The following is a 23214-nucleotide window of genomic DNA, read 5'->3' as shown; positions in this document are numbered from 1 at the left end:
ATTAACGATGAAGACTTTGTGTCTTCAGTAAAGTTGTTGGCAAAGCCTGCTCTACAACTTTGCAGAAGACATAATCTTAATATATGTACCTGTCAGAAAGTTGATAAATACATCACACTTTCACACTTTTATCATTAAAATCACAACACCATATAAAAGGGCTTGAAATGTCCACAAATTCCTCTGAAGACGTCATCGAACAAAATTTTAACGATTTAGGCGTAACTGATAGCACGATTTTGGCAAAAAACACCCCTGTGATACGGTATGATTTTGAATAGTTTACGTTTCGGATGTTTTGAAACTAGGGAATGCACCTTGATGACCACAAAAAAACATTTCCTTGTATCAATAAATTTAAGTGGCCGTCGAAAGCCACGTAGCAAAACTTTTAACCATTTCATTTGAGCGCATCCTCTCACGTATGTACTCACCTAACTCGTGAAACCAACGGAATCTACTTGATAGCCTTGAACTCTATGTCCCCTGGTTCGGTCGATTCGGTGCGGTGTTACTATTTTAACCAAGCCAAGAAAATTTGCTCGAATAAATTCAGATTCGAGAAACTTTATCCCGGAGAGCTCCATCAAAATTTATTGGGTTAGAAAAACTCATACCTCCAAGGTTATCTTCAGCAAAACTTCCCTTTGTAAATGTTGAAAATAACAATCAAATGCTACTGGAGACGATCAACTTTTCTGACTAATCAAGCATCCTGCAAGCGCTCTAGGGAGTAAATAATTTCCAACGAAAATTGAATTTGAGCGCTAGCATTACCTCATCCAATGAAATTATCCTTCATGATAGTCTTCCTGGAGATGTACGCTGCTGAAGAGCTAACCGACAAACCCACAGTGGACCATTGATAAACATAGCTTCAACCGATAGACTCATAACGAGATAGTTGCTTCCTTATTTTCACTGTCAAGCGTATTGCCCCGGCTTCCTGTGCACAGAGAGGTACCCTTTCACCGGGTCGGATGATAAAGGATGTAATTATGCTGCTTTCAAGTTCGCATCGTATCCGTAAATTGTACCTACAGGAATTTAACTCATTAAATCACGGTAGGTACATTGCCGTTGTTTGTGCTGCTGGTAAACAGTCTATCCTGGAGTTGTGAAAGCTCGTTAGTCGGAGTTTTTCCGTGGGTTGTGTTTTTCGGTCAACCTAACCGAAGGGGAAACAGCGCAAATAGATAGAACTTCTTCTGATTTCCTTCTGATGCCAGACAATATTTCTGTGCAATTTAATAAACTTTTTTAGTATACAACATAAATAGAAATTTTTTTTCTACAGAACATAATTTCGATAAGACACATCGTTGACGTTTCGGAAAGTCCGGTCCGAAATCTGTTGTCGTAAAATGAAGGAAGCACCAGCAAAGTCGTACCAATCTTCCTGCTCCGTTCCGGAACGGATTCGACTGTTATTACGACTGCTTCGAATTTTAATGAACTGCAGTAAAATGCAAACTCGATGCTAGTTTATCGTTGTCCAGCTGCATCAAGGAAACATAAAAGCTACGCCGTGCTATGGAAGCTGCTTCTAGGCGCTGGCGGTGTTTCGGTAGCTTGTAATTTGAAGTGGAATGGAATGGAGTGACTAGTTGTTGGAGCAAGCTAGAACTATTCTCACGGAGATTTTATTTAATGCCACCGGGGCGGAACTGCACTGATTTGCCCTTTCATGCACAAGTCGGAATGATGGCACAGTTTTATCGCAATTACTCCCCTTGGGACTGACTATATTCTCCTTACGAATCCATTTAGAAAACTTATGGTATTGCGAGCAAATTTTCAATCATATAACTATTACCCAATCGACTCGTTGCAGACGACTCGCACCAGACCGTCTTTATGCGTCCTTTGAAACAGTTTTATATTGGTTCAAAAAAGTGACCCAGCCAAAGATGGGGATTGAGGGTAAACTCCTTCTTTACTAAGTATAAAAACTTGAACTTTTTCTGAATATGCTAATTGAATACCAATAGGCGGTGGTTAGCTATTTTCGTCCGCGTCCCTTATCACCTATTTTTATAAAGGTTCGCACAGAGTGAAGCCAAATCTACCTATCGAACAGTCAGGTGGCTACATATCGTGCAAAGCAAACAAACATTCTTCTTTCGGAGCACATGCAAGAAAAGTATTGGTGTCGAGAAAAATAATATCATGGCGAAATATTTCAATCGCCTAAACCAGACACTGTATTCAGTTTATTATACTTTTTTGTAAGAATGTAAAATAAATTACATGGAATAGTATTATGAATAAAGTGCTATAAGCCACGAAACAGTAGGTTTTCAATTCACTCCACTGTGTAACTCGGTTGAAATCACTCAAAGTTACAGCAAAAACTGTGGGTGGGTGTTTTCCCATCTTATTTTAATAAAAATAATTAGGCAGTTTTCATTTCGTTATATTCTGAATAACACATTTTTTCGCATGTAATTTTAAATGTTCTTTGATTTGATGACATTGTAAGGGAGCACATATCCGCCAGTTGATGCCAATCGAGCTGACATTTTTTTAGACTGAGTAAACTAATGTCTTATTTTTTAGTGTTTATCTGACCAACTAGGAAACTAATCCTCTGGGAATGCAATGCGCGTGGGGAATACGCATGGTCTTGTCTGAGTGAATGATAACTTTTGAATTATGTATAAGGGTCGAGAATTGAAAATTCGCAAGAGGAATTCAAAACCAGCTACCAATTTTCGACAGTAATATCAGCACGAAGAACAAATGTTTTATTGTCATATTCATTGGTCTACTTATAATCCATTAAATCATCAATAAATTATATTAATTGTTCATATTGTATTGAGTACTTGCATATGCTTTGGAGTAGTCCATGTACTATACTGCCACTCTACGCATGATTGTCCCAGGTCTATAGGGAATCTCATAGGACATGGAGTATATTACTGTCACGTTAACAATATTTCTTCAAGTAAAAAAATATTGTAGCTTGATTATTGACGCAAAATGTGACAAGGTAGTTTCTTTTCGCTCGAATTGTTTTCAATCTTGTTCTAGTAATTAGCGTAAAAATACGTCGCACATGTTATCGGCTGTATATCCGACATACAAAGTTACAGTAGGTAGTATGGGTAGTACTACCCACTCGAAATTAGCCTTGGGGGAATTACCCACTCGAAAAAATTTAGAGCAAACCTAAACCTGAGATTAACCACTTTCAATTAAAATAACCTATAAAAATATGTATAGGAGCGACTTATATGGGAGATCGAAGATAGTCAGCACATCTCGGGCCGGAACGAAACCGAAGGTATTCGTTTAACAGAGATCTGGCGCTAGAACACTAAGCGCATGACTAGACAACATGTTTTATGTCGCGGTAACCGTCAATACAAGCCCAGAGACCACTCGATGATCCAAACACGCTGGAGGTGGACATTCAACGTAAAATGATTGTACGTGACCAGAGATAACAACCGAATGAAGTCACGACCCTCATCCATCTCCTCATATGAAGATTTGCTGTTACCTTTAGGATTCCTAAACTTTCATTGTTCCACGAACTTTGCCAATTTTTGAGCGTCCTCTGGCAAGAAATACCGAAAAATTCGTTGAAGCTATGCGATCTTTCATAAATATGCCTAAAGTGACCGTCTTCTCATTGCCATTCCAATCAAAGTGTCCGCCTTCTCAATGGAGCAATACGAAAGAACTCAAACTTAGGTAATCTACATTTGATTTGAAGAACGTTGCGGTGATATGCGCACTGCTATGCTTAGCGCGAGCATCTTTGCTGCTAGATAAATTTGTGAGTTTAAAGCACAATTATTACGTTTATATGCAGTACTATCATTTCATCGCGAAACGTCTAATTACGGCGCCGGTGGTTGAGTGGTAAGCATGACCACAGATTTTTTCACCTCAGAAAAATCTCAACGTCCTCGGCTGGGATTGAACCCAGGCCAACTGGAATTCAATCTTGATTCGGACTGGTGCTGATCCTACTGTGTTGGGAACGGATTCGATATATCACGATTTTTCACTAAATCGGAAATAACCGCACACTACCAAGGTTCAAGATAACCAAACCTCTTCGCCAGTGCAGTCACGTAAAAATTTGTGTCGATTCTAAGTTATCTTCGCTGACGTTTCGATCCGTGATTGGGATCTTCTTCAGGGCCTAATTTATTTTAACTGTTGTAGTTATACTGTCTCACCGCTACCAAAAGTCATACTATATAATCCCTCTAACTATGTTATGTCCCACAGTGAAAACACCCAATGTTAACCCTCTCATGTTTATTTGTGTAATACATGTAATACAACAGTTACTTTCTGCAATAAATTAGGCTCTGAAGAAGATCCCAACCACGGATCGAAACATCGGCGAAGATAACTTAGAATCGACGCAAATTCTTACGTGACTGCACTGCCGAAATCACTTCCCGTTCTTACAATTTCCACAGTCGAAAAGAATCAATTTACCTCACCTCTTCGTACTGGCAGCTCCAGGGGGAGGCACGAGGGGCCATGCACCCCCCTTTTCAACCGGAAATTTAGTAGAAATGCATGTAAATCTTTCGTGAATAATTATATTGTGTATCATTATAATGTGTTAAGGTCGTGTACATCGTAGTTTATCGAATCAATACGATTGATGAATAAAATGGATTACAACAACAGATCGAAATACTGGTCGCAGTGGTCTCCCACAAAAAAATTAAACGGATACTAACAGTCCTTAGAGGTATTACCTCTTCGTTGCAGATACGACCGCAGACGTTACTGGTTTCCAGTTTGCAGGAGAAGTATACGTACCTGGGTGGACCACCACTCGAGGATCAGTCGATATCAGTCCAAGACTAATTGGCCTGAATTACGCCAATCTCGAGCACGGAATCAAAAGTCATGAAGGTAGACGAAACGAACCGATCGCCGTCAATATCCGCTTGAGGTGGACGATTTATTACGATTGTACCGGTAACGGAGACACCGGCGTAAACTTTCACAGTGTGGGAAAATGTGGGTGTAGACTGGAGAATAATAATGTTCTTCACAAAACGATGGAATCTTACTTCACGCTGGATAGCATGGAAGCCATCAAACCAAACAAGCTGCTTCTCTCTCAGTACGATCAATGGGCAGAGTCATTGATAGAACCCCTATCCCGTCTACTGCGAAAATGGTTAATTTCGCGTGCTTTGAAGACACGTTCGCGTTCGACTTCCGGGCAGTGAAGCGATGCCTTTCAACTGAAGAAAATGTCTCGAAAACCGTATGTCTCGTATCCAGTACTAGCCGAGACTCTTGAGCAATAGATTCAAGAACATGTCAAGAAGGGTTACGCGAGAAAGCTGACTTCGGAAGAACTTCAAGAAAAGCGTGCACGTATTTGGTACCTACTTATATTTGTTGTGGTGAACCCTAATAATCCGAGCAAGTTTCAGTGTGGGACGCAGCTGCCACCGTCTATGGTGTTTCTTTAAACTCAGTCCTCCTGAAATGTCCATATCAGCTAACATCGCTGTTGTCGGTGCTGATCCGTTTCCGTGAGTTCCGAGTGGCAGTATGCGGGGACATCAGGGAGATGTTTCACCAAGTGCGGATGAGAAACGAAAACTAACATAACCAGCGATTCTTCTAAAAAGGTACCAACGAGTCGAAGCCCAGTATTTACGTCGTTCATGTGACGACCTTCGACGCATGCTGTTCACCGAGCACTGCACAACACGTCAAGAACCTGATTGCAAGGCGATTCGTGCAGGACCATTAAGAGACGGATGATGCAATCTTCAAGCAACACTACGTTAATGATATGGTCGTTAGCACTGATACAGAGGAAAAGGCAGTGAAGCTCGCACAGGAAGTCAAAAAATTCATGAGCAAGCTGGGTTTGAAATTCGACACTGAATATCGAACTCCGCATACGGTCATGGCAAACTGGAAACAGACAACGCGTGAAGAGAGGAACCTAAACATCGATGACGAAACTACTACAGAAAAGGTGCTCGGAATGTGGTGGAATATGACGACAGACCGATTCACTTTCAAAATATCCTCCCGTTACGATGAAAATCTGCTCTCCGGCCGACCAAACGCGAAGTTCTCCGCACATTGGTGATGGTGCACGATCGATTGGGTTTGATTACGCACCTGTTGATGTTTTTGAAGATTCTTCTGCAAGAAATATGGAATCTGTGTAAGTAACGAGATGTCCGAACGTTAACGACCGTTAAGGCGGAGGTGGAAATGCACACATTTGTGGGTGCGAGTGAGAACGGTATCGCGGCGCTCGCCTATCTTCGATTTCAAGAGGGTATCACGATTGAAAGCTAGTTGATAGGAAAGAAAACGAAAGTAGTGCCATTGATATTCCTGTCCATCCTGAATTCCGGGCTGCAAGCGGCTATACTCGGTGTCCGATTGGTAATTACGATAATGGCATCACTGTCCATCACCGTTAGCAAGCGGTACTTCTGGACAGATTCTAAGGACGTGTTATGTTGGCTGAGATTTGACCACCGCGACATAACCTGTTCGTTCCTATCGCCAGACAGCCGCTGGTTCTGGGGATCAGAAGCTCTTGGACAAAACGAACACGTCTGGCTTCCCATTTCTAGCTTCGAGAAACCGACAAGTCCTTATCTACTTATTCATTCCAGAATTACGCACCTTGTTATAAGGCCGCAAGAATACTCTAGATGGACCACTCTTCGGAGTAGCACGGTTTTCGTTTTCCGGTATGTCGACAACTTGCGGCACTCTACGAGACAAGAACATCGTATCTTTGGATCGCTGCAGCTGGTGCAATAAGAGCTAAGCTAAAGTTAGCTAAAGCGGAGGACTTCTTGTTCCGCCAATGCAGTCGGAGGTCAATATCGATTAGATCCCCGTGCTAGCCGCAAATTACTCTGCGAGAGATGATTAGACGAAGATGGTTAAGAACAACCCACCTTCCTGGACGAGAATGGAGTTACTCGTGTCCGTAGTCGAACAAAAGTATGTACGTTAGCCGAACACCATTTTGTTGAACTTGTCATTTTCCCTCGCAACTTTCACATCAAACAGCTAGACATTGCCGACATTCACGAACGTTTCAACCACCAAAACCATTCTACAATCATCAACGAAGTTCTACAACGCTACCGTACACCCCTTCATTTGAAAGCCACCTACCCAGCGATCTGGAGAGAGTGCCAGTGGTGCAAAAACAATCGAGCAAAACCGCAACCTCCAGCGATGACATTCCACATTCTCGTTTGGCCGCTTTCAGCCGCCCGTTCACCTACGTGGGGGTGGATTATTTCAGCCCGATTCTGGTTTTGCTTAAACGACACTCGGAGAAAAGGTGACGAATCACCTGTGCTAACACCTAAACATTTTCTGTTTAGATCAGTAAACGGCCTGAAGTCGTGAGTTAGGTTGGATGACAATCCGGAACATAGAAAGAACTGTCGAACTCAATAACAGCTCATGGCGAACTTATTCTAGAGGCAGTGGATCCGTGACTATCTACCCACGATCACACGCAGAACCAAGGGGTTACGTTCGTTATACCGTTTCAAAGCACGACTTACCGTGAATTTCTACCATTCCCGGATTTTTTCTAATGGCACGGTGAGAGATATCCGGAGTTACCAGGTACGTGCGCAAAATGTGTTTACGATGCTGATGTTCTTCTAACGCTACTTTCGCCATGGGTGCACAATAGACTGGTTCAATTTTTGACTTTTAGCTCCACCAGGCTTTTCTGATTCCTTTCATGGTCCTTAGTAATTGTGCAAATTTTGGTACCGATTGGTTGTGTCTACGGACCCTCCAAAAATTTCCAAGTTTATATGGAAGTTTGTATGGAAAATCGGTTAACATTGAAAATAAATTCTTAAAAAATCACCTCATCATTCAATTAATCAGAACACTATATAATTCTAAAGGTAGCCTTCTACTGAACACATTCGGGGAACATTGCAAGTTTATGAAAATTCGTTGAGAAAAGTTATTAACAAAAGAAGCAGTATGACTTCAAAACAAGTGGATTTTATTAGAAACCATAGCAACCCTGTTTGAATAGCTACATCGTTATACCAGTGTAAACTAGACTTGCCACCCACCGCTCGCGTATGGCAGATACAGCTATTCAAACAGGGTTGCTATGATTAATAATAAAATCCAATTGTTTTGAAGTCATGCTCATCATTGTTGTGTAAAAAAGATGTTAAATATGGGATTACTCCCTTAAGGCACAAATCCCCGACTATGTACGGGGAACGTGTCACTTGAGCCAATATATTCTGATTCCTGATTCCCTTAAGGAAACTTAAGGTGCTGACCGATTTAGATGATTCTCGTCAAACTCTTCTAAATACACGAAAACGCCATCACAAACCAATATACGCTTTTGAACATCTTTTTGGACACTGAGTGGTAGTGCTCGAAAGGTAAACTTGACTGTTTCTCGCCCCAGTGACTCCGGGATCTACCCAGTTCTTTGCAATTTTCTGAGGTGAAAAATCTCTGCTCGCGTCAGCCGTTGGTAATGATCCTTGCTGTTGATGGGCCGATTTTGGAGTACAGATGGTGCAGTCACCTCTCCGGCTTCGGTGGTAGGTACTCAGTGCGAGTGAATGCTGGACAACTAACCACAGATAAAATATACTTTGTACAAAATATATATAAACGGATCGCTTACAGAACAGGGAATTAAAAAAAAAACCTCCACAAATCTATAATCCAAGCAAAACCTTGATAGTGCATTGCGTTGCGGAAGTTGATCTTCTGTTTCAACTGGTTTCGCAGCCAATTCTTAGAGGACTGAGTATGGTACTACGATTCTTCCAACCATTGAGAATCCTTCCGGACGACCACCGTGTCAGACTCTCTGACCCATCAAACCAGGGACACCAAGCGATAATTCACGTAAAATAAAACTAAACATGTGCACTGAAGTGGGACAGTTTAAACAAAACTCAATATTCTTCTGAAACCACATGCAACAGTAGAAGGTCTAGTCGGTTTCTAATCCAATTCAGCTCACTCGCTCTGAACACCGCCCTCTTTCAATCCTATTTGCGATTCCTTAATTTCTGTGTCTGTCCTCTAGACTCTCCATAGCTAAGATTCCCCCCACATTCAGACGGATGATGAAATAACATCGATTATTCGGTTAGAAATTGTATTTATGGTCCTTAATCGGGCTCTCTATGATTTTCTTCCACCTCAAAAATAAAAATAAAAACAAAACGCTGTCACATCAATATTCGCTTGTGATCGAAGATTTGTTTCGCACTAATAAGCCCTTCATGGTAACCAGTCTAAAATAAACAAATAACATGACTGGCGACGACCCTTTTGCAAAGGCGTATGAGCCCCTACACAAAAAGTTGAGATCGACGGCGTGATCAGCGAGACAAGTTTGGTTTGCGCGAATCTGCTGAAGCACGGGGTTGGCAGTTTTAAATACCCCATACTTCAGCCAATAAAAACTGCAAATGATTGTATTTAACATCATTCACGGCTAACGGAATAAGGACCTATGTCAGCTCAAACTCAAGCTCAAACTCACATCCTGTGACCTTCCCTGTCGCTTTGTATGCGGTTAAATGTGGAGTGCGAATCTTCATGAATCAGGAATCAGAATATATTGGCTCAAATGGCACGTTCCCCGTACATAGTCGGGGATTTGTGCCTTGCCGTGTGTCTTCATCATTTCCTGAGCGGAAGGAAAGGACAAGGAGGTGTGGGGAAGTAGAATTGGAAGGGTGGGAAAAATAACAGCACAAAACAAAAATAAACAACAGGTAAGTTAAACTCACAAGTAGTTCAACTTGCCTGCGAATAAGCCTAAAGCTCTTTACCACATCGGATAAGAAACTTTAGTATGTCTCTGAGTTTCAGTCGACCAAACATGGTTTTGTCTATATAAGGACGGCTGAAGACTCGAAATCGCAATTGCGCTACCGCTGGACAGTTGCATATCAGATGATATGAGGTTCCGTAGTCGGATTCACAAAGATCACATGAAAAAGGTTCAGCGCGCTGAATAGTTGCCATGTGATAATTGAGTTTGCAGTGGCCGGTTATAGCCCTGGTCAGCATGTCGCAGTGAAGCTTCGAAAAATGTAAGAGATTTTTCGAAACCACTGGGCATGGTTGTTCTAGAAACGCCTTTGTTTGGCGACACGTTTGTAGATTTCTCCAATAATTGCGGTGCTCGGACGAAGCCCAGGACCGTATTTTTTCCCTTATCCAACTTGTCGAAATTGGCAGCGCGGGCTCAGGACCAACGAAGTCAATCGCTGAACCTGCCCTGGCCAATTCGTCAGCCCATTCATTTCCAGTAATACCGCAATGTCCGGGCACCCAGACAAGGTAGATAGTGTTGACAATGCTTAGTTCTTCGATTTGGGTTCGGCACGCGATCACTAGCTTGGACCGGGATTTGTCTGAGCTAAGGGCCTTGATTGCAGCCTGACTATCGGAGCAGAAGTTTATAACTCTGCCGGACAAACTCAGTTGAAGGGCCGATTGCACCCCGCACATAATCGCAAAGATTTCTGCTTGGAATACAGTACAGTATCTACCTAGTGAGTGAGATTGTTCCAATCTCATTTCACGACAGTAGACACCAGCACCAGCACGTCCCTCCAGCAGAGAACCGTCAGTGTAACAAACCACTTGCGTTTGTTGTTGTCTTTCCATAAAGCTAGACAACCACTCCTCTCGAGAGGGAATCTTCACATGGAATGTCCTGTAAGGAAAACTACAAGTGAGTGTAATATCGCTGGGAGCAAAAATATCTTCACCCCATGTAACCATTTGTGACCACAATCGTGTATGACTGGTAGCAAGATCAACATGATTACTGTTCCAAAGCCCAGTAACCTGCAGTCTGTATGCACATGATAGTGCTTCTTGTTTTAAGTGTATGTGTAATGGTTTGATATTTAGAAGTGCCTCAAGAGCAGCAGTCGGAGTCGTGGTGAAAGCACCAGTCAACGCCATGAGCGCCATTCTTTGCAGATGGTTTAGCTTTGACTGGACTGTCACCACCTCTCCCCTCTGCCACCACACAAGGCATCCGTATGACAGTATTGGACGTACAATTGTCGTGTAAATCCAATATATATATATATATATATATATATATATATATATATATATATATATATATATATATATATATATATATATATATATATATATATATATATATATATATATATATATATATATATATATATATATATATATATATATATATATATATATATATATATATATATATATATATATATATATATATATATATATATATATATATATATATATATATATATATATATATATATATATATATATATATATATATATATATATATATATATATATATATATATATATATATATATATATATATATATATATATATATATATATATATATATATATATATATATATATATATATATATATATATATATATATATATATATATATATATATATATATATATATATATATATATATATATATATATATATATATATATATATATATATATATATATATATATATATATCCATATTTATTAGTATTTGACATATGTATTTCTCCCACTGAGCCAATGGTTGATGGAAGTGGACCACGAAATATATTCAGTCATCCTCAGCGGCTTACTAAAATATAATATTTGTTAAAATCTAACACTAAACACAAATTTAAACAACATCGCTTACATGCTAACAACGTCTACACGATGAACAATCACATTATCAACTGCTGTCTTGTCTTGTACACTCAATCTCCGTTGGTGCTTTCTTCGGACGCACGGTGCTCTTTAGCTTCTCTATTAAGCCGTTGTATGCAGACCTAAACTTAATAGAATCCCGTTGTAGATTGAACATGTTCGACTCGCCTTTATATTTTATATGGAACATTTCCACTATCAACCGGGTATCGGTTCTAGGTACCTCGTCCAATATTTTAGCATTTTTAAAATCAAAAAGGTGGCCTTCATTGATTGTATGTTGCGCTAGCCCCGTACTTTCTATGCTTTAGGTATTTATCACAGCATAACATAACACTAGCTTTTAAAACCATTGACAAAATTAAAGACACAGTACACAGTAAGCTTAAGGACAGAATAGAAAAAGACCGTCGAACTAATGTTGTTTACGAAATACCATGCGGTGTCTGTACAGATAAGACATACATTGGACAAACAAGTCAATTTTTAAAAAAGCGTTTGGAACAGCATAAGAACGATATAAAAAATAAATGTTGTTTCGAGAGCTACAGATTCATCGTTGTTATAAAAAATGTGTATTTTATCGCTTTTAACAACTTTGTAGAAGACACTTTTAATAATAAAAAGGAATCGTAAAAAGTTATATTCGAAAAACTGTGTTTAAGGGGTCTATCCCAAGCAAACCTACATATCTCGCTACTGTTACTATATAGAGCTTTAGTATCTTCAGTAAAGTTTTTCACAATAATATTTTCAAGAACTTTACTGAAGACAGCGAGCTTCTAGCAAGATTAATTGGGGAAATAAATTTTCTATCTCACTTTTAGGGGATTACTCACTCAATTCATTATATCAAAAGATGCATCTATTTATATATAGAAACTTCTTCGAAAAAATCCATTCTCCAAAACCAATGATTCAGGAGTTATTGAATTTTGATCGTGAAAACGCCGTTTTTCAACACTGTGCACCGCATGTGTTGCAATTGAAACTTTGTGTGCCTATTATATTAGTTACTGCGCAACATCGACCCACCACAACTGTGCTTCGGTTGAAAAATTTAATTTAAGCAACTATTGTAACTAGAAAATATAAAGGAGCAGATGTACTGCTACCTCGAATTCGAATGATACCAAGAGATTTCAAACGAATGTGTGTAGGAAAACAGAGCAATTTATTTAATTGTGCTCCAGGTGGTCAAACTAAGAACATTGTCTATCCGCGAGAATTACAATAAGTTCCTTCTTTGTAACAAAAATATTTGTTATTTTTAGTATATTTAAAATATTTTGTTTAGTCCTGGTGGATGTAGCGAAGCGTTACCGCTAGTTCTATATGAAGCAGGATTACTAAAAGTAGGTACAATTGAAATTATTGAACTTAAGTCTAAATCTTCGATCTATTGTATACAGTATATAGGAATTTCATAATTTACATTCTACCACATAATTCATTTGGGTCCAGTCTCGTATTCTCAGCAATAAGTATCCTTGAGAAACAGCTTAAATAATTGCTGTGCATTTCCAATTTTTTCGCCACTCTCACCGCATGTCAGGAAACGCATTTCCAAATTTTTTAACTCCATTTCCCAAACCGCACAGATATATTTTACCAAGAAGTCGTGCCCCCTCCCCCCTTTACCTTCTGGCTGGAGCCGCCTATGCCTCTTCGAGTATTTTTAAATTACCCTTTAAAGGACAGGATCCCTCGAATCTATACATATCATTAAACATGATTTTTTAAATTATTGATTTAAATAAATGTTTCTAAATATTGGAAATAATGATGATTCCTGAACCCAAGGTAATCGGGACAACAAATAAAGACTTCAATAGAAACGTGATCTTGGTTGTCGATAAATCACAGACTTTTTATTTACATCGTGGCTTGTAGCTTGAATTATTTAATCATCGATATTAATATTAAATTTGGAAAATCGTGAAACAGTATTTGTGGCGCATGAACGATACGTCGGTGCTGGATTTGTCCTAATTGGTGTGAGCTCCTTCAAATGTTGCGGTTCTATCATACGTGCTACTACGCAGCGTACTCTATCCCAACCAGGCATTGCATTTATGGCACATATGAGTAAATGCGCCCGGATAGTTTACTACTGCGACAATAAAAACTCACATTTTCACACGAAAAGTTATTGGCACTCACACAACTTCTCCGGATAAATAAAACAGCCGGAGAATGAGTGAATGAGTTTATCACGGTATCTATTTTTCGCTCGCTGCTTTCCTGTCGTTATTCCAAAACACGAAAAAACAAGTTTATCATATTTCTTTGCCGCTTTTCTTTTTAATTAAGTGTATTTTTTGAAGTTTTTATTGATTTCCACGAAATTAAAATTTTATCACCTTCTCCGGTGAGAAGGAAAAAGTCAAATAAATTTTATCCGGAAAATGATTCTCACGCTATTTGTGGAGACGGAGAATTTTGCGACTCGTCTTATCTCGGAAAAGTAGAACATCGGATAAGCTTCTTCTCGCGTGAGTGAGAGATAATTACAATGCCTGATCCCAACCAGTTCTTTTTCGTAGTGGTTTAAAATTCCGCTATATACGACTAATTTGAACGATTTTTGAATATGATCACGTTGGAATCTCAAAATAGGTATCAAAATTGAATTTTTTGCATTCGGCTTCCACGCAATATTTTGAAGTAGAATACTTCTAACGTTTCAATATGGGGGCCCGTTTCAAAATATAAGCTGTGACAGTCGCGCCAGATTTTGAACGTTAATAACTTCCATCATACTTAATAGAATGATTTGAGGTTTAAAGCAATTTGATCGAAAATATGTTCCGCAATGTAGTATTAAAATTTGGAGTATGTATAATATGCATTAATACCGAAAATACTGTGCTTTAAAAAAATCCTTCAAAAACTGCCGAAAATGGTAAAAATTTTCAGCTCATCTCGGCCAGCGCCGTCAATATGGTGCACCAACCGAACACTTAAATGATGAAAAGTTTTAAATATAGGTCCGCTGCAGATTTGTTTCTATCAACATTCGTATTTGGTTGCTTGGCGCGAATGGATGGCTGTACAACACCGAGAAATATTTGTAAGCTGTACACGACGGTGGATGAATCAGTTTGTGTTGAAACGTGCTACTAGCAGAAGCCATCATTTTCATTTCTAATGGATGTAAGATAGCATACACACACACACACACACACACACGAAAAAAACCGGTTTCAAATCATCTGACTGAAGCTCGTTCCTGATTGGTTCCCGCTAATTACATGAACCAAGCCGCAAATCTGGTCAGAAAGAATTGTCATTTCAGTCGGTTTCAGCAAGTCCACTTGTCAGATGTCAATACCGGGAGAGGTGATTATTAGGATTCATCTCCGTGGATTAATTTGTGCAGCTCCGTATTAGAAAGCAGGAATAATTGGAACAAAAATCTCCCACCCGGAGAATATTTTCTTCGGCAAACAAATTAACCGTTGTCAGCGCTATCATTCCATTAGAAAGAATTAAATTTGAAAATCTGTTCTTTCGCCAACCGCGCAAATAATTGACGTTGGAAAACAAATCGGTAACTTCAATTGCCAAACACTTAGAAACGATCGAATCATTTTCCCGTCAATGTCACTTTTCTGATTCAAATTTTTGTAGGTATTTTCTTGCTTCCGTCAAATTGGTCAGTTCATTTGTTTTATCGCACATTTTTCGGATATTATTATAGAAAATAAGAGGGAAGTTATTTTCCAAAGCACGAAATGGAAATTTCATTTGTAATTCTTCTGAGATCGATTTTGTGGTCCTAATAAGGACCGTTTGTTGTGATTATATCGCCGATTCCTTGCAAAAGCAATGCGACTTCTGTACACGTCTAGTGATGGAGGCAATTTTGAGAGCGCCTTTGTTTGCTGCTGCTAACGGGGAGTATTCTTTCCAGGAACTAACGAAGTGGGTCGCGGGCGACAAGCGAACTGATTTCAACGATGATCAATAATTCAAATTGTGATAATAATTAGCGGATTTTTCTCATCGGCAAACAGATTATACACTTTTCAGTTCCAATAAAATAGACGAGCATGTAAAGTCGGACAACCGAAGTGATATGGAGTTTCAATTAAAAATTCTTGCAATGTAATTTATTGGTCCTGAAAAGGACCATTGGTTTGTTTTATCGTGGGAGGAAAATACTGTTCACTTTCGATAGCGGCGAATTTCTCACAGGGTGACAGTTCCTGTTCCGTAGCATTTGGCTCCTCAACGTCCCCAACGGTTGAGGTACTTTCGAGGATGGTTTTCGTTGCTGTCTGCTTAAGGATGGTCTGTTTGGTACGGGCTATGGCGCGGAAATTACTGATATTCTGGTGTACAACGAATGATGAGAAAACCGACCGACCAATATTTACGCGCGAATACGCACAACTATCACTCTTATCTCTCGTTTTCGTGCAATGGACTTTTTCATTCCTTTCTGCTACTAATACTAGCATAACCTAAACGAATACGCGTCTTTCCCACACCATCCATTTAGTGGGCAGTGTTGCCAAACGCATTTTCAGCGTCACATCAATAAAATTTCAACAATATTTTCAAAAAATGTATCAGATTTGAAAAGAAGAAAACTAGTTGACGATGGAAAACAATTCACAATTTAATTTCCCAATAATTCCCATTTTTTTAATTTTAATTTCTTAACCATAATTATCATAACGAATCATTTGAAAATTTCCAAACGCCATCTTTCTTTAATTGATCCAGCAATATAATAGTTTCATCATACGATGCGGAAAGAAATCATAAACGGTTTATAACGCTACAGCTACACCAATCATGTCAGTATCGCACCCATGAACAACAGTTCAATCCGGAAATAGAAACCAGAAGTCAGCAGCATCCAACGAGAATCGAATCCAGTGCATCATTCGCCAAAGCAAACATAAACGGTCCTTTTCAGGACCACCATTATTTTAATGAAGAATTAATTAGAAGGCTTTTCCTTTTCCGCAAAATCCCGTTGATAACCTACATATCCGTATAAATAATCCTAAGTGTATTCTACTTCACTCAGGTTATGTCTCTGGCATTACCCACCCATTTGTTTATCGGCTGTGTATAGTGACCAAACTTTCATCACTAGAAGAGGAATCGTTTCCAAACAAATTGCAGTTAAAACATTGAACGAATAAAATAATTGTTAAATTTAATTTCTTCGTTATTCCATTGAATCTGAGCAGTAGATTGTAAATCTGTTGGCGGGTTTCCATTTCTGCGGCTTTACTCGTTCACGCCTTAATAAAAGCAGTATCGACGACATACATCAAATTAAAATACATATTCAAAATATTTCGCAAGATTTTGCAAGAAAATAGTTTTATCTCATTTGCAATTTTGACGTGCTCTGCTCGTTTCCGGGTCTGGAGTAGATTAGCGATACCCGCAAAAAAAAAAATTTGTCTGCTGCAGAGAAGAATCTATTCACGAAAGCATCGTTTTCAATAACACATAAAATCTCTTTCATTTTAACCTACCATGGAAATGCATCAAAACACGTTTCCTGTAAAAAAATGGCGCAGTAATATACATTCACAGGAAAATATTCCATTCAGTGGCAAAGTTTTCTCTAAACGACATGAAACTGAAACGTGTTCAGCCCAAAGTTACCACCAAGTTAAACATCGGCATACGCTTGTACCTACTTGAGCACCGTCTCTATTTCAAGAAAACCAAACCCAAAACAAAACATCCAACCCACATTACATTACCGGGTACCTACCGTTCGCAGCATGTCGTTGGAAATTCCAACCCATGAAAATAATGGACGTCAATTGAATTTTATAGCGAAACTAATTTGATTCATCGCATAATGTTTAAATTTTCCATGTGGCTCACATCGCGCTTTGTCTCTCTCTCATCAACGAGAAAGTTATGTATGTAAGTAAATTCACCAAAACGAAAGCAAATAAGTGTTCTCGGCACGTTTGGCCAATTTTTTATCGTGCCTCTCTCCCGGCGCGAAACCCGCTTTCTTGTCAACCAACAACCTCGTACCAATAAAATTTTTGCTTTGGTGGGTCTCGACTCGCTTGCAGTTCCAACCATCGGGGCCCGACAAGAGGATGATGAATCCTAAGTCTTGCTTACGGATAACATAAAATGATTTGATTCAATTTTCTCCTGAACTGTCTGCTAATAGATGCTTTCTTTTATTTCTTTTTTCCAGAGAGTCGGAGGCTTTTTGGAGGCTACCGGATAACACCAAAATTTTGCAATGCCACCAGGTCTCTGCTGAAGCGGGACTCCGAACGGAGAGGTCCCACAATCTGCATGTTCAACCACGAGTGTTTTCAGCGACAAGGAGAAGTGGTGGGAGCCTGTATGGATGGGTTCCTGTTTGGAACCTGTTGCGAACTTCCACTCACCACTGACGTCGCGATTGTGACGGATTCATTGATGGAACAATTCTACTCGGATGTAACTGAAAGCACTCCCCAGTCGCCCCTCACATCTGCCATTGCCAGTCAGTACGAAAAATTTGGCAGTCAGCTGACAGGTGCTGAGACGGGCTATGGTCAGATTGCTTACGAACCCATCAAATTGGAAGAAACTCCGCCCAAAGAACAGAACGTCAGTATGAGCGTTCCTAGTGCAGCAACAAGTAAAAAACCGCCATTTAATAAATTACACAACAACTACCTCACAAATGAAGATTTGGACGAAGATATTGTCTTGAATAGCCTCAATACGCACAAATACGAGATGTCTAACGATGCGGTTTCGGTGTTCTCCCCATCGACATCCAACATAAAATCGGAGGAAATTGAAATCGCCACTACAATTACTCCACCTCCGCCGAGTTTGACAGATGCAAATAATTACGTGAAAGTGGAAACCAATGAGCAGAGCAATGTTTACAGCTCGGAAATACCATCTTCGTTGAACGCTTACAACGATCACTTATCGGACGCGAACACAGGACCCGCCGCATCCGTCGAAACGAGTACAGACTTCACCTCAACAGGCGTTCAGATAATCGCCAACCAAATCTATCAGGAAAATCAACTGTTTGATCATAGTGATATCACCCACCCGGAAGCCGAAACAGTTCTCATTAACGAGAACGGCACAGTGGACATAAGTTATGCGAATCCAAGCGATTTCGCTAACGACGAAGTCGCAACAGAGGTGCAAACCACAGAAAAACCAATAAAAGTGACCCACCCAAAACCCCAGTTCAAACCTAAACCTAAGCCAACCCAAGGAACCGAACCAAACAAATACGTACTTGTACATACTTTTTCAACTGACTCCAAAGATAACGAAAACCAAACTACGAAACCAACTGTCTCAATGCACAACATTCACTCGATCGAATCGATCATACTGATGTTGAATGAAACTAACCTTGGACCACAGTACGAAACAGGTACCGAATCTGATACCAAAATTGATAACGTAACCGAAACCCAGACAACCTACGAGACCACATCCGAAGAGACCTTTGCTACAGCTTCCATCGATTACGATAAATATGGACCAACCAGTTTCTACATAACAAAGCCGCAAAAAACGAGCCCTCCAAGTACCTCACTGTCCACCAAGTTCCCTTCGACCAGTTACGTGTACAGTCCAAAGCCTACGCGACGGCCCATTCTAGAACCGGTCGTTGTCCAAGCTACCCTTCTGACGAGCGGATACGGAACGACAGCTGGACCTCAACCAGAACCACCAGCTATCTCCGTATCGACGTCTCGTCCACCACCAACCAAACTTGTTGTCACAGCTGGTCCACAAAAACGACCCATCATCATCACCAGTGAAACAGATCAAACCGCATCGTCTGGTTACTACACCATATCAACTAGTGCACCTTCAGGACCTGTTGCAGTATCTTCAGTTCAGCCAACAAAGAAAATAACTACACCTCCAACGAAACGACCATCATCATCTACAATCAAGCTTCCCGAGTACATCGTACAATCGTCCACCTTATCCCATCAAACTCCTTCCACTATAGCCAACGTAAACTACGTCCACATTTCCAGTGCCTCAGATAATCCGTCCCCAACCGTACACATAACACCGAAACCGGTTCCAGGGCTGGTGACTTCCAGTACGTGGAACAACAAACTGACAAGCCCAGCTAATAACCAACGACCGGGCTACTACGATAACACCCCACCCCCTATGTACGTATCATCACTAGCTGACTTCGAGGACGAAGGCTACTTCGGAATCACCAAACGACCGGTTGGTGGACCAAGCATTTCATCAACCGCTGTCTACACATTCGTAGATAACAGCAACGTGCTCAGTAACTTTGCCACCTCCACATACTCTCCCTATGGACCAACGCCCGCCTATTCAACGATGAACCGCATACCAGCAAACCCGCCACCGAGCCAAATCTACATCGCGGCACCCGTCGAAACCACTACGCTGAAAACCGAACTCTACACCACACCAGATGACATCAGCAACTTCCCACCGGTCCGAAATCCAAATCTTAACCTAACCGATTCCACCATGATGACCAATATGACGAAAATTGAGAACTCTGGAAACAAGGACGACGATAAAGTAAACTTTTTAGTGAATAAGATTGTCGAGTCTTTCAACGGTAACTTCGAAGAATTGGAAGCTATTCTCAAGGAAAGGAAAAATCTTACAACAGCTGCACCAACAAGCACCACTACGGAGAAAAGCAAGGTGACGACTAGCAAACCGAAGAAGAAGAAGAAACGACCAAGCAAAAAGCCATCAAACGGAACAACAACAGCGACGTCGAATAAGAAACCGACTACTGTCAAACCAACTGTGATCGAACAGGATTCAGTCCCGCAGACTACAGTGAAACCATCACCAAAGCCATCAAAGAAACCAACCAAAACAAAACGACCGAGCAACTCGACAAAGCCTGCTACTTCATCTTCGGGCTCGAAACCAGTGGCAACAACATCCCTAACCAACCCAACCAAGCCGGCAAAACCATCTAGCACGAAACCGAAGCCATCAAGCACACGGCCCAAACCTGGCAGTTCCAGCGGTTCCAAACCTTCGGCAGACGAGCGGCCAACGACGAAACCATCTGTCACCACGAAGAAACCGAACCGGACATCAACCTCGAAGAAGCCCTCCAAACGACCGACCAGCCGGCCGACGCTAGCCGACACGGACCCAGTGACGGTAATTACGACCCGCAAACCGACCAAGGTAAGTGCCAGTCGACCGGTGCCGGCGGGAGGCCCCTGAAAAGTCGCGCGCAAATGTGTCCTTCTCTTTTATCAGTTCAAGAAACGACCATCGCTCTTATAGGCGACAAAGCGTACCACAAAGCGACCGACGACGACTACGACCACGACGACTAGCACCACGACGACACCGGTCCCGGAGGACGAAATCATCGACGAAGAGGAGGAGAACGCCGTGGAGGAAGAAGAGCAGGAAGAGGAGGACGTCGGGGAGGAAACCAACGAGACGATCGAGGGACAGGCGCAGGGGACAAGGAAAATACGTAATGAATAATGATGGATTGCTCTGATCCGTGTCCTACGTTGTTCTAATCCTACTTTTTTTATTTTGTTACTTTCTATTACACTCTGAAGTTTGCGGTCAAAGGCCATTGATGAAGAGCGCTCGTGTTGTCGGAGGAAAGGCTGCCAAGTTCGGTGAGTGGCCCTGGCAGGTGCTGGTACGGGAATCAACGTGGCTCGGACTGTTCACCAAGAACAAGTGCGGCGGCGTGCTAATCACGAACGATTACGTCATTACGGCTGCCCATTGTCAGCCAGGGTGAGGAATTTGCTGCGATTGCGTTCCGAATGTTACCAGCTTGAATAAATTTACTTGCGTGAATCTTGTTTTAGCTTCCTCGCATCACTGGTGGCGGTGTTTGGAGAGTTCGACATCTCGAGCGACCTCGAAACGAAACGATCTGTCACGAAGAACGTCAAGCGAGTAATTGTGCACCGGCAGTACGATGCGGCCACCTTCGAGAACGATCTTGCCATACTGGAACTGGAGAGTCCTATTCACTACGATGTACATATAGGTAAGTGTGGTAGTTGTAAACCTTTTTCAAAACGTTCATTTGACAGGGCTGAAAACCGGTAGCTCTGGGATTAATCTTTAAACAATCTTCAAGTTTCAGACGTGTGGTATCCGGTGCTGGCTGAAATCTCTCGCAGCATTTCAGCAAAGAATTGTACTCATAGCACTCACAAGTTTCCTATCTTATGCCTCCACGTGAGTCTATCGATGACATTTGGTCGTTAGACCGGCATCGGCTGGATGCTATCAGCCTTCTGCTGTAACATCGGAATGACAGGGTGCCAACGGGCGGGCCTCAAAACCCGTACCGTAAACTTTATGCACCTTCAACACTTCGAACCTCGACCCTACCCAAAACCAGGATCCGAAGTGAGCCTGTGGGGCACCAGGGCACAGCCCATAGTATTTTTGCCCTTACCCTGTCAAGCAGGACTCTGAAAGGGTTGACTTTCTTTCCCTCGCTATTCGTGGGAACAAAACGGAAAACATTAAGAACACTGTAAACATGAGTTTGAAGGAGATTGTGGCGATGGAGGTGTAAGAGGAGAAGGATTGCGCGGAAAGCAAACTTGGAGAGCTGTTGAATAGTGGCTTGTTGAAGGATGTTGTATCCTGCACTTCGTCCATTCTCAACAAGGATCGGACTGTGACCAAGGAGGACACAGACCAGTCCTGCGGAGCGACCGGTGGGTCGAAGGGCTCCGAGAATAAAACAAGAGGAATAGAAAGAACTCGTCACTTAAGCGGAGCGGCGAAGAAACGCTATGGGTGGCTGCTGAGAAACGGCCACAAACCCGCTGGAGCGCTAGAGTTGGCAAAAATCCTAATAGGAAAGGCAACAAGCGACAGCGTTCGACGTACACGGAGCCGCCGAACAACAGTGGGTGCAGGAAGGAACCGCAACCGAAAAAGATGAAGGGGCAGGATCCAAGACAGACACTAAAAACTGAGCAGCGCCCAACTTTCAACGAAATGGCGAAGTCGTATTCGATGGCCATCATTCCGATTGGGTACCCAGCGAATACCTTCAGCCATGAACAGCTGAATGCTACTCGATGCGCGCTGATCGATAGCGTCATGGAGCAGAGCTCAAGAAATACTAGACCCAAGTTTAGGAAATGCACCTACAAAAAAGGGTATCTCGAAATCTTCTGTATAGACAAAGTTATAGCTAAGTTAATAATGTACTACCCGGGTGAGACGACACATGTGGACAAACAAACAACTCGCTTCCAACTACATTGGATTCAAACATCTGAATAGTGGTCGCAGTGGCAGAGTTTCCTCAAACAAAAAACCTTCTAGTAACCAAATAAGACATTTAACTCGCAGTTGGTCACGTGATTCCGGAGTAAATTCAGATTCAAGCAAAGTACCAATATATGTATAACCTCTTGGATTTTTTTCAATTCTTTTCACCCTAGCGAAAGAATCTCATGATTTGCCACGGCTCACAGAAAGGAGGC

General features: G+C 41.2%; 1 protein-coding gene across 1 annotated transcript in view; it reads left to right on the top strand.

Annotated features, from left to right (window-relative positions):
* The window catches only part of LOC131679795 (serine protease filzig), a 54386-nt gene that overhangs the window by 11326 nt on the left and 19846 nt on the right, over nt 1-23214 (top strand). Inside the window, exons 2-5 of the mRNA XM_058960541.1 lie at nt 17922-20911; nt 21014-21212; nt 21304-21490; nt 21565-21749. Coding sequence (XP_058816524.1) covers nt 17922-20911; nt 21014-21212; nt 21304-21490; nt 21565-21749 — 3561 coding nt within the window. The remainder of the gene's footprint in view (nt 1-17921; nt 20912-21013; nt 21213-21303; nt 21491-21564; nt 21750-23214) is intronic.

This window comes from Topomyia yanbarensis, chromosome 2 (assembly GCF_030247195.1).
Source record: "Topomyia yanbarensis strain Yona2022 chromosome 2, ASM3024719v1, whole genome shotgun sequence".
In the NCBI taxonomy this organism is placed as follows: Eukaryota; Metazoa; Arthropoda; class Insecta; order Diptera; family Culicidae; genus Topomyia; species Topomyia yanbarensis.
This window is presented reverse-complemented; position numbering and strand designations above follow the sequence as displayed.